Source organism: Platichthys flesus, chromosome 20, assembly GCF_949316205.1.
Source record: "Platichthys flesus chromosome 20, fPlaFle2.1, whole genome shotgun sequence".
In the NCBI taxonomy this organism is placed as follows: Eukaryota; Metazoa; Chordata; class Actinopteri; order Pleuronectiformes; family Pleuronectidae; genus Platichthys; species Platichthys flesus.
In genome coordinates this window covers 12,721,975-12,734,647 of record NC_084964.1, presented here as the reverse complement: position 1 = coordinate 12,734,647, position 12,673 = coordinate 12,721,975, and the positions used below count along the sequence as shown (strand labels likewise).

Below are 12,673 nucleotides of genomic sequence, written 5' to 3'. Positions count from 1 at the left end.
GTTATATTTCATGGTCGACTTCATCCATTGTCCTCAAAGTAAATTGCGTTCTCATTTCTGTTTTATTGACTTGTTGTGTAATTTAGGTTATTTTACTCTTGAGAGCCGCCCCTGATAACATCTACTTTCTTTCTCCTCATCCACGATCACACAGATCAGCCCCCTGCGGCCTCAGAGACCAAGGAGTCAAGTTCTCAGCCAGATAGGTGGAGACCGCCGCCTCTCTGTGTCCCCCGGACCCCCGTCCTCCTCCTCCAACTACTCCTCCTCACCGGGACCCCCGCCCATCACGCCCAGGAGCAAACTCTCCTTTTCACTGCACGCTGGTTCCAGTAAGAGCGACTTAACTTTATTCTCACCCAATTAACAGGTTGTGTGATCTTTGGACAGCAGCTTGCACCATCTGTGAGGACCTCCCTGTCAGCACACGCTGAGATACAGAGGCTGCTCACAGTTTGATCTGGAACACAGAGATACTGTATGTGTGAAATGAGCCACACTTCTTTTAATGGCCCCGCAAATTATAACTGTCAGCACCAGAGGTTAACTTCTAGATGTGTGTCTTTGTCACCACGCTGGCAGCTGACGGCACCATCACACAGAGCGGCTCAATGTGTTGAGCTACTGATCAAGGATGTAAATTTACCAAAAACAAGAGAACTTGCTTTTGATCTGTTTTTTAGTCAGGATATCACATCGTCCATCTTTATAGCCAGTCTATGGTCAGGGTCTCTAACCGTAAATGCAACACTACCCATCATGCATCTCTGCCAGTGTAACACCACACCTTGATGAGGGTGAAGTAAAGAGTGAACAAATGTGTAGATGACATCATCAGGGGGGAGCCTCAGAGACATTTAGCTCTCAAATGTTCTGTTATTTCATTTTTTTTAAATCCACTTAGTCTAGAACTGGGAGTGAGCAGAAACAGGCCATGTGATCTTTTCTGATGATGACCTGATGTACTCGTGCAGATCTGGAGCTGAACGGGATGGGCTGCTCCGACAAGGGTGAAACTCCTCCCCCGCTGCCCGTGAAAGGCATCACATCTGATTACGGGAACCTGCTCGATAATCAAGACCTGGCGAGTCCCTCGACGCCTCCGCCGCCCCCGCCCCATCCAAGGGTAGGTGTTTTAATTAGTCCTGAGAGGGGCTCCTTAATGATGTATGGCACTTTTAATAAAACAAGATGCCACTACACGCATTTGACATTTGGGTCAACCTCCTCCACTGTCACCTACCCCGTGTACATCCCGCGCTCATGTGGGTGCATGCATGTCTCCGTGTGTGCACGCGTGTTCCTCACTCAGGTTTGTACCTGTCCTGCGTCTCCATGTGTGTCGTTTTTGTAATCTGTGTCACAGACGAGTGTAGGCATCAGTCAGTTAGCAGCAAGGGGCTGCCGCCGCCTGTCCACCCCGCTGTTATTTATACTCGCCCTCCCCCTCCGGCCGGCCCGGCGCTCAGACGTGATTGATTGGATGATTACTTTACCCCTCACATCCATCAGCAGCTCTCCCGCTGTTAATCAGCGGCTCGTCTCGCCACACTCAGCGACGTCTCCGCTGCCCATCCTCTCTCCTCGCCACACCTTAACTAATCTTATTTATCCACTGTCACGGCCCATGGACAGGTAGTAAAATGGAGCCTGGGCACAAACACACACACACACACACACACACACACACACACACACACGTACTGTGTGGCAGAGGACTGACAGCAGCGTAGTGAGAGCAGATGCTCTAAGACTGAGCGACAGCCACTCTTCATTTACAGTCCTTGACGGAGGCGGAGGTGAGACAACAGACGAGCAGTACCCCTCGTCTGTTGTCTCTCTAAACTCAGGTGTTCAGGGACTTAATCCAATAAAGACCTGTTCTTGTGTATTTTTCAGATTTAAAAAAAATGATCTGAAAACATCAGTAGCTCAGATTGAAATATCCATGACCCAGAAAGATAACTTCTATTTAGTGCAATGATGTTTGTCAGAATAAAACAGATTCTTGATCTAAAGAGTCTGTCGCTCCGCTTCCATCCCACTGTTCTCTCATCATGTGATCGGCTGTGGTCCAAGTTGTAGTCTGACAAATATGCGCTCCGACAGTTTTAAGGCACCACCCGATCTGACACCAGCGTTGTGTAAACTGATCCCAGCATTAGTTCTTCTATTAAAATTCCTGTCAATCACCTTATGACAGCTTATAATCCTGAGCTCTGGCTTTTGGCTTGGAGCCGAGTTGCCTCCGCTAAAGAATATTGAGATTTCAATGTTTTTGTTTGTGTGTGTTCGCAGCACATCCCACCTCCTCTGCCCAGCAAGACCCCTCCCCCGCCTCCTCCCAAGACCACCAGGAAGCAGGCCTCCATCGATTCAGGAATTGTACAGTGAACAAAAGACGCTGACAGTAGGACCAAAACAACACACTGACGACACAACAACAACAACAACAACTACAAAAAAACTCACCATCAACATCAGCAGTAACCGCTCCCCCTTGAAAAGCAGTTGTGCTATTCTTTTTTACCCACACATTCCTCGCTCCCTGTCCCAGCTTGACAAGATGAATACCTCACAGTCGCCCGCCCTCTTCTTATCATCCTTTTTTCACTTTTCCATTTCGCCTTCGGTTTGACGTGGACGCCGTCTGCAGCGGGGGGGAGCGTTGCACAGAGTCACTGAATTTGTAAAACGCTGCCTCGCCACCTCCAGACTTCATCACGACACCAGTTCAGTGTTGGGATAGAACCAACAGCTTTCCAGTACCGGCCCACTCTCGAGTATACAAGATCAAATAGCTCATTGAATTCCTTTTTATCTCTTTTTATTCATACTCCCACTATGTACAGAGGTTTGTATATATGATTTGATTTTATTTCTCCTTTTGTTTTTTTTGTCTGTGATTGGATCATGACTCTTTTTTTGTATTAACGTATCATTTAGATTAAGTGGCATTTATATGAAACGAAAAGAAAAAAAGGGCCTGTAGGTTTTGAATTGACGGGGACTTGATGGAGTTGGTATGTGAGAACCCATCGAGGATTTCCATTGGTTAAATTTGTGGAGTGCACATACGACTAACTCACATCGCATTATCGTTGCTCGGACCTTGTCCTCGATTGCTGTAACCTTGGATTCCAATAATATTGACTGTTCCCGGCTCACTACTGACATCACTTCTGAATAAACTTTCAAATGTATGTATTTTAAAAAAAGAGAGATTTTGCCTTTTTTATATTATTTTTCCCTCAAAGAAAAAGATGTTGAAAATGGTTTCTTTGCCCATTCCTGAAATGGATTTCTTCACTTCCACTCTGAGCTTCCCGTCTGCTTGATTGACAGCCGTCGCTACCGCCACTTCATCATCCACACACCGGCCGTGTTGCCCCGGAACGACTTCTCTATCGAGTAACGCAATCTCCTTCACATAATGTGTCTGCTCGCCTGGTGATCGTTGTTCAAAGCCGCGAGTGTGAATCTGGAACCTCACATTTGCTGGAGCGACTCAGGTGAACCTGCCGCCTTCCTCCTGCTTCACGCAATTTTAAAAGTGGTTTTGTACAAAACTCCTCGACTTCTCATTCTTAAATTTTTTTTTTAAAATCTCTAGTTTCCTCACGTTGCTGCGGCGTATCAAAATGTCACGCCAATACATTTTTTCATTTAGTTGTTTGGAAATTATAGATGAGATGTCATCGAAGTCTGACGTGTTTCTCTCTCCGCTTTCTCTCCCTGATGGGTTGATTGTTATTTTGACTCCAAATGAATGATTCCACTTTGTCAGTGTATAATTATCTGTTGAGCAGCAGCTTTAAACTCAATTACTCCTCAATTTGTTGAGTTGCGTTTGCGTCACTTCGGGTGTCGCTGGAATAACTTGACGATGAGGTCGTTGTGAATCGTTCCGGCACAGACGGACCTCGAGGCGTTCAGCTTTTAGGAAATAAAGACTTTATTTCAAACGACTGATCGGTTTTATTAAAGGAGACGCAATATGCTGATTTTCAGGTTCATAATTTAAATTTGTTTTTATTACTTGAAAAGTTTTAGGTACTTTAAAAAATCAAAAACACGTCACCTGTAGCAGCTCTTCTTCACGTTCACACACTAGAGGGAAAGTAAACCGAAAAAGTCTCTTCTAATTGGAGGTAAATGTTGTGACTTCCTCCGCGTGGCTTCATTAGTCGTCCTCCTTCCCATATGAAGACAACTCCTGCCTTGTGTCTCATTCCATCGTGTGGTTTGTGATCATCAGTCTAACAAACATTCTGTTTACAGCTGTTATTTGTGCTCCAGCGGCTCAAGGCTGCTATAAAACCCTGCTGTTGAACCTCCGTGTTTTATAAACCCTTGTTTAATTGCAGCCTGCACATTTGATAAATCTGCGAATGTATTAACAGGCTGCGTTGTCCTCACCGTAAAAACCAGCTCTCCCCCCCATTCTGCTGACACGTTCAGATTGCGCGTGTTCACCTGAGAAATGCAGCATCTGTTGTTTGAGCGTTTTTTGTGTGTTTTTTTTTTAAGCATCTTAAGAAGGTTGACCAATCTCTCTGTCGTCCTAATTAGGAACGATGACTGACACGTTTCCTCTCTGTTGACGTCCGTGTTCTATTTCCTGAGGATTAAAACCTTGTGTATTAGAAATAAGAGAAATAGTCTGAAAAGTTATTGTAAAGATAAGTCGATCTGCAGCGTTTTCCATTTCCTGTGCCGCCCGCTCCCTCTCTCTCTCTCTCGCCCGTGTGTAGATGGTTAAACAGTGAAATCAATTGAATCCCGGAGAGACCGTCGTTGTGTAAATGTTACCACTGATGATTCCATGCGCAGTGGAGGACCTCAGTTTGACCACGCGCTCTCTGTCAGGCTGATAAATTGCTCTGCAAGCAGAAAGAATGGAGCAGGTAATATTCAATAAAAATGCAAGTTTTACAATCATACCAGTGTTTTTCTCCTCCTCCTCTTCCCTCGTTCTTTTTATCCCTGTTCCTCTCAAGGCCCGTTTCCTCGTAAGGACCATTACCCCTGATCCCGTGCAGCACCGCACTCTGCTTACAATAACCACAAAAAAACAACAACATGGTTTTCATTAAAGGCTAGAGAGAAAAATGAGGGACCCGTAATGGCCATGAACTTCTCAACTATTCCTAATTGCCAATCAATGGCAACGGGAATAAATAGACGCTGAAAAACACGATGGCGGTGATGGTTTACACAAAGATCATTTAAAAACAATATCCATATATCTAACCTCACCCATTAAAGATATCATAATGTAACAATTCTTCTTTAAAATGTCTAAAAACGACTCGACCTATGTTGTGTATTTTATTATCCAAAATGTTTCCATCAATGTTCAAACCCAGAGAGATTTTAATCGAATTAAGAAGACATTTCAATTCGGTTTTGCCTTTTATTCGTGTCATAACTGCTTTTATTGGTCACTCTTAATGATCAAAATTATCATTTCATTGTGGTGAAGACTACAGCTCCCATGATCCCACGCTGCTTCACCACATCGTCTGAGAGACCCCCAGGGGCCGAGGTTTCCCATTGTACCGTTAAATGAAAAATACTCCTTTCAGAATATTACACTTGAACTCATCACTATCGGAGCCAGAAGCCATAGCTAGTTCAGTGAAGGTTTGTGTGTCATTCAAGTGACTGCAGGTTCAAAAACACCTGAATCTGCAAAGTCCAGCAGCTGCTCAGTCTACTTCCAGACTCTCGGAGCCTCGCTGCAGTAGAATCTGCAGCGCGGCTCCTGAGATGTGATGATCAGAGGAGGAGGGAGAGAAGAACATTTCCAAGCCAGCGTCTCCTTCACTCAGCCAGGATACAGTTTTGAGCATTAAAAAGTGAACAGCTGTAAATCTGCCTGGAGGAGGCCTGTGGACGCTCTGTACTGTTTAACATTAACGTGGAAGACGTAACAGTCTGGCCCCTGTGGTTCAGCTTCATCGAGAGAAAACCGCCGTTTAAGAAGAAGAAAAGTTAACCAGACGTTACTCAAAGTGATGCTTTGATGATTCTTTGCCGCCTGGTTGGCTTGCGGGGGTGCAGGTAACATGAATGCAGCAGAATACATTAAAAGGAAGTGATTTATCTCACACTGCTGTGTCGTGCACATGCCTCATTCCAACGTGTGTCATTGATGACGTTGACTAAACTTTACCCATGTTGCTCTTTCCAGTAAAAGCACTGAAGTTGAAGTAAAGCAGGGTAAACGGCAAAATATGCAAAAATCAGACTCGGTAGAGCAAACACCTTGGCCAAGGTCCAAACAGCCAACCAAGCTGCACCAAGCTGCACACTCATAAATATCAGTCACATAATGTGCCCGGCTTTTTCATCGAGATCCATTAATATTTCCTAAGAAACCAGTGCAAATGTTAATAAATAAATAATGAAATGTTCTTTAATTGATGATCCCAACAAAATGAAAAAGGTCCTTCCCTCCAACCAAACTGAGTAATATTTGTGTAATCTAAGGGGAAACAAGCAAACCAAAGAACACGGGTGAACACACAACCTCCTTGGCAGAGGAATGATACAATTTCAAACAACAAAAGCAATTTTTGAGGGAGAGTTTAGTTGGGTTGCTGTTTAAAGCCGATTCAGTCGGACTCGAGGCTGTGGCTGCTGCCAAAAGGTTCCTCCACCAAATACCACTCCAAACAATTCGAGAAGTCCGTGGGGGGGGATGGGGGGGGTGGCACTTATTATTTTATATATGAATGTTTATAGTCACAGTAAGTCCTCTCCAAACTGTGAGATTGGAACCAAAAGTTGCATCAGTGGCTTAATTCACTTATCAAGGACTACCCAGCGCACACTCAGTATCTCGCCCTCGCAATTGAAAGGGGATAAAGGGCTGAGTCGTTTCACTAGTGGTATTATTACATAGTTCACTGGCAGCTATTTCAATAGGCTCTCGGTGATTTGTGCTCAGGCATTATGCTCCAGCCTCTCCCCCCTCGAAGCAGAGGCAAAGGCTCGGCTTAATTGAGAGGATTTCCAGGGGCTTTGTGGAGGGCGAAGCTGTGGGCTAGCTTCCTCTCTCCAGGAGAATTGTATTTACAATGCGCTCTGTCCCCATCGCATTTGTCATTGAAGCCTGGGATCATGTGTATTATTTTCCTTTCCCCTCTCGACACACTTTCATTTGCTGGGAGGCCGCGGATGTGCGAACCTCTCTTTAAATGTCTCCCTGGCATAATGAAGCAGGACTTCATTTCCATAAATCCACAGCGGTGCGTATATCCACAAACACCTGTGGGGGTTACAAAGCTCTTTTTTTTTCAGCGCCAAATGGAGACTCACCATAAGCACTCAGTAATGGACGTGGTTATAAACAGTTAATATGGCCGACACTCAGAGAATACAGGATGGTTCCGGAGTTAAGTTCGGAATTCTAATGTGTAGATTTCGTTGTTTTCGGTGTCAGAAATATGAGAAACGAACTAGAAAGTGGAAGAGGCCAGTCGCACACACATGAACGTCTCAGTGGAGAATCATCGCCTCTCAATCTCAATCCACGAATCAAACGTCCTGTGACAAGGCAAATAGTCCGCGACACAGATGAAGAAGATGCAGCACTTCTTGTGGCCCGGGCAAAACCAATTTGAGCCTGAAGTTGCCCACCTGTAAAACGGCAAATGTGGCCAAAATGTCCCAAAACAAATCTGGGCCTTTTTTGGCATGCGGTTCTGCTATGGCTTCCTTGTGGCCCTGATCTGGCAACCAGGAGCAGACTGCCGGTTTGAGGCCTGAACTGCAAGTTTCTCTTCACATCCATGTGGGAACTGTACTTTAAAGTTGCAAGAGTGAAAGTATCTTTACCTGGCGGTAAACATTTTGAAACTAGACTAAGCAGTTAAAGCTGTGCTAGCCGTGTGATTAGCCCTAAACCAAACTAAGGAAAAGTTCTGTGACTTTCTGCCACCATAGTACACACAGTATGAACTTTGTTTATCGGTTTGATACCAAAACACCTGTTCTTAAGGTTATCGGGGATGTGGTTTGGTGGTAGATTTCCCCCAGTGGTTCGATGTAAGGCCCTCCAGGTCCGTTTAGCCTCTGTCCCCCTAAGTCACCTAAAACACAGTCAGCTACCCCCACCCCCCCACCCCATCACTTTGTCCTTTTTATTGGACGATGCCATTTAGAGTCAAGTGTCTAATGAACAAGGACGTGTCGTAAGAGGAATCAACATGTAGCCTGTCGCTCTGAATGTCAGCCTGGATATGAGATGAAGAACGTTTCACATCCATCGGCCCTGAATGTGCAGCTGCCTGTCTCGGAGTCTCGTAAACAAACGAGTCGACAGACGTGTAAACAACGTGTCAACAGACGTGACAGCGGAGTCGTCGTGTGTCGCTGTCACAGATTGTGTCGAGGTTTTCCATCTCGGCATCGAGTCGACACCGAGAGGTTCAGTGAAACCGAGGGAATGAGTCGCGTTCAATCCCAGAGCGAACGTCACACGTGTGGAGAGAACGAGGCTCGGCTTTGTTCGTGCTGAGAGGATCTGAATCTTCTCTCTGGGAATATGAAACCCAACTTTCCCACTGAGTCGGTTCGACGGGTCTCTGCTGTTCACGGAGAATTCCTTTTGTTTGAATTCTTCCAAAAAGTTAATAGACGCCGAATCACTGAGGAGCTGATGATGTGGAATTATTTCAGCTGAGAGAGGTTTTTAACACGACGCTACAGTTCCAGCTGTCTCTGTCATGCTGTGTCTGAAACTGAGCGATTGGTAACTTACTGATTAGAAACAATGTTGATATATTTGGCTTATTTGTTGTTTTTCCCTCTTTTGTAAATAAAATCAACCCTTATTTCCTTTTTAGATGGCAAAATGGCTTTGTGTTTATAAAGCGCTTTTCTAGTCTAGATGACCACTCAAAGCGCTTTACAGTACAGTTATACATTCACCCCACACTTTGGCATGCAGATGGGTCAGACTGGGGATCGAACTGCCGACCTTTCAGGTTGGAGAACATCCACCTCAACCACAGCCACCCCTTTGTCTTCTATTTCAAAATGGTAAACCTCGATATATTTAGTTTTGGACTGTAAGTTGGACAATGGATACAATTCAGATATGTTGACTTAGTGTTATGTTATGTTGACCAAAGTTGGCAAGTTACACAATTGCTAACTTTGATTTAAAAGAACAAAGAAGTAATGTTTCTAGTCGGTCCAACAATATAATGTAATATAATTTTTCACAGGAGTCTTACAGGTCCGGGGCCTCAAGGTTAGATAACAAGGGGCAATCTTATCTGTTGTTACACTCAAGTAGCATAATCAAACATTCAATAAATACAATTATATCAAATCAGATTTTATGAAAGTTTGAGTGACATCACCACAAGCTCAATGAAATGTGAATAAACTGATGAACTGATCCTGAGTTGGTGTTAGTGAAGTTTCAAGCCCTGTTTTAAAGTGAGAGATGTTGCTGACAGTCGCCCGAGCCGGTTTCTCTTCTTCCCAGTAAACTGCTGCCCTGGTCGCTGGGAGCCAGACCGGTGATGGAACAGCTCTGCTCCTCTGCTCTGCCTCTAACTTCACACACAGACACACACTCTCCATCAGGGCCTTATCACGACGTCGGACCCTAAAGCTCAGGAGAAGCAGCTTTTAAGCTGTGATAGATTCCCTGTGACCACGTGCAGCACTAAATATATCACTTACCCTCTCTGTACCTTATTATCTACATCTCATATCAGCTCGGGCCGTCGTGAAGCTCCGGGTTTCCCAGGCAGTCGGTGTGAGTAGTGTTGCTAGGAGACATACCTCGAGGTGGGGGGGGGGGGGGGGGGGACTGGCTCCACGAGGAAGCAGAGTTCCCTCCTAGTTTCTGATTCACACGGATAGAACCGAGTGTCCCGATAGAAGAATATCAAAATTACTTTATTAAATTAAATCTTTACTTTTAAATCCGGTGATCTCATCTCTCTATATTTTGTTTATCTCCCTCTAAGGTATGTTATGTGAACATATAAAATAGATTCATTGCTTCATTCGTTGATTGCTGATGATATGCGAGCTGTTTTCTGACTATTAAATAACAATCTTTCATTAGTTATCAAACATAACAGAGCTCACGTCTGACGTTATGATAAACTGAAGCAGAATATGTTTATTATTATTGTGACGTGACTCATAGTTCTAATGCCGCAGTGAGAGTGATTAGCATCGGAGGAGCTGTAGGGATTCTCCACATCCCAACATGTTTCATAACTTTTACTCTAACTTCTGACGTCTGTGCATCCCTTGAATTCTGTGTTTAAATGTTTTGATGCATTTTGCCTCAGAGGAAGCTGCAGACATCTATTTATGGTGTTATTTAGGAAGGCTGGGGGAGTTTCATGTTTAAAGCAATGCTGCCCTCATCTGGACTATCCTGTTAGTGCACCACTCTGCCTCCATGAGTAACGACCAGTGGCATTAACCTCTGACTTGAGCATATCTCATTTTAAGGGGCATGTTAATAGTCTTGACACCACCAGCATCCTGCTGCATCAGCTCATGTCAACAGGTTTTTTGAACAAGTGAATTTAAGCAGCGGTTATTGAACAGCTAATGGCATTTTAGAACTGAAATATCTCTTCTATCTTAATTTCAGGACTCTCCACGTTTCTGTATTTAAAGGCCAGACTAGAAAACAGCAGTCACAGGGTATATATAACCTCTGGTGCTGGTGCTCGGCTGGCCCCGCTCCAGCAGACCAGCAGCGTCTGATCTCTCCCAGGAGGTGATCAGGAGCAGAGGTGTAAATCTGCCCAGCGGAGGAGAGAATTAAGCTAATGCAGCTGCAGCAGGGGAGAAGCAGAAGGCCGGGCTGGTTGTATGTCTTCCTCCCCCCTGGTCGGAGTGTTGTCTGCAGGGCTGCCTCCTTAGCTCGTAGAGACAAGACGCACTGTCAGGGCCAAACTGTAATTGGTCAGACGGGGCGACAAGGAGAGGAGCGTCTAATTACTAAGAAACACATCCCCCCCCGGGCCTCGCAGGTGGACGAGTACTGTGAGATGTTTACGTGCTGATGATATGTGGTGTTTGAAATTGAAGCCGCTTTACAGCAGACTTCCACTGCCCCTCCACACAAGGGGAGTTTTGCTCGACCTGAATGCTTTGCTGTGCATAAAGATGTACGTGCAGACTATGACACTAAAAAGCAGTTCAATACTTCAAGATGAGAAGGAGGAGCCATACGCGTGGAAGACGCTGAGGAAGATGTCAACTTGGAGAGACGACGAGATATAAGAGCTTTTGGTGATGAAGGCCAATGTGGGTTTTGATGTGCTCCAAACAAAAACATGCAATAATTGCATTTTTGTGTTGTTGTGAATAGGCCTGACTCAAACAATCACCTGCTGCCAGTTTCCATATGTTAAAGAGAAACTCTGGATAATGTGCAAACCCAATCTTCCAGACATAGTCAAGATATCATGTCTGAAAATAAGTAAAAAGGTTTATTTTTATTAATCTCAGGTACATATCCCATAATTACTGTTTCTCGCTGTGGATACGCCTTCACCACTCTCCTGAATAAAGAACCCTAAATCCCCTCTCCAGCCTTAAGAGTACAGATACAGGATGGATGTTTTGCCTGTTTTGCTTTGTTCTTCCACTAGGGGGAGACTCTGAGCGGCACAGGCCCTCTGGCTCCAGGGATAGTTTTGTTTACACAGTCAAAGTTAATGACTCTAACTGGGCCTTTAATGGGTTTAGCGGCTTTACATGTATCTAACAGGGTGATAATTGCTCCAAAGCCATAAACCTGCAGATCTCTAAGTGACACGGCCACATGGTGGATGCCGAGGCTCCACTGTGCAGGGACCAGGCCTTATTGTTATCAACCATCTGGGTTGATTCCAGCAGGTGTTTAAATCTACTGCAGTGAAATTTTGCTGATATTTGGAAAAGCAGCAGCAGTAGCGAGGACCCCCCCCCCCCTCCTCCCCACATCACCTGCAGCAGTGTTTCTTCCCTGCACTCGGTCTGAAGGCGCCTGCAGTGGCTCTGACCTCGCCGTGATTGACTTGATCTCCCCAAGAAAAGCTCCCATGACCTCAGAAAAGCTCCAGGAAACAGGGGGATGAAGACGGACATGGCAGGGTAACAATAGACATCCCCCCCTCCCACCCACTCACACACACACATGCACACACACACACACAGTCAGCATGTTTGAATCATTACTTTACAATGACATGGGAGGGTTTGAAGTTGAGCCACATTTGACATCTCTGAACTTTATCCGAGAGGAAAACGTAGGAAGTTGTGACGGCTCCTGGTGTCTGATGTTTGCCTATTTCTTTTTTAATGGAGACCAAATCAAAAATAACAAACAGTAACTGAATCATGATTTAAAATAAAAAAAATATATAAATAAAACAAATCATAAGAGAAACACAAAATTTACCATTTAAAAACAGTAGTAGTTAATTAGATAAACTAATGTGATATTAAAAACAGCATTCAGGTTTAGGTCATGTCATTTATTTTTCAGCCTTAATGTGCAGGATTTAAGGTTTTTACAGATTCCAAGTGTCGGTGGCTGCAGGGTCTGTGCCTGTCTGGCTCCTTCTGGATCCACATGTGCAGTCAGTCAGCAGCAGCACACCGGTCACCAGTAATTAGCTGCAGCGGCTGTCAG

At 44.8% G+C, this 12,673-nt stretch overlaps 1 protein-coding gene across 2 annotated transcripts in view; it reads left to right on the top strand.

Annotated features, from left to right (window-relative positions):
* dock1 (dedicator of cytokinesis 1) overlaps window positions 1–4,939 on the top strand; it is a 160,912-nt gene extending 155,973 nt beyond the window's left edge. For both annotated transcript variants that reach the window (XM_062413855.1, XM_062413856.1), the window contains exons 50-52: window positions 155–332; window positions 975–1,126; window positions 2,299–4,939. In XM_062413855.1, coding sequence (XP_062269839.1) covers window positions 155–332; window positions 975–1,126; window positions 2,299–2,394 — 426 coding nt within the window. In that variant the 3' untranslated portion in view covers window positions 2,395–4,939. The remainder of the gene's footprint in view (window positions 1–154; window positions 333–974; window positions 1,127–2,298) is intronic.
* The last annotated feature ends 7,734 nt before the right edge of the window (window positions 4,940–12,673 follow it).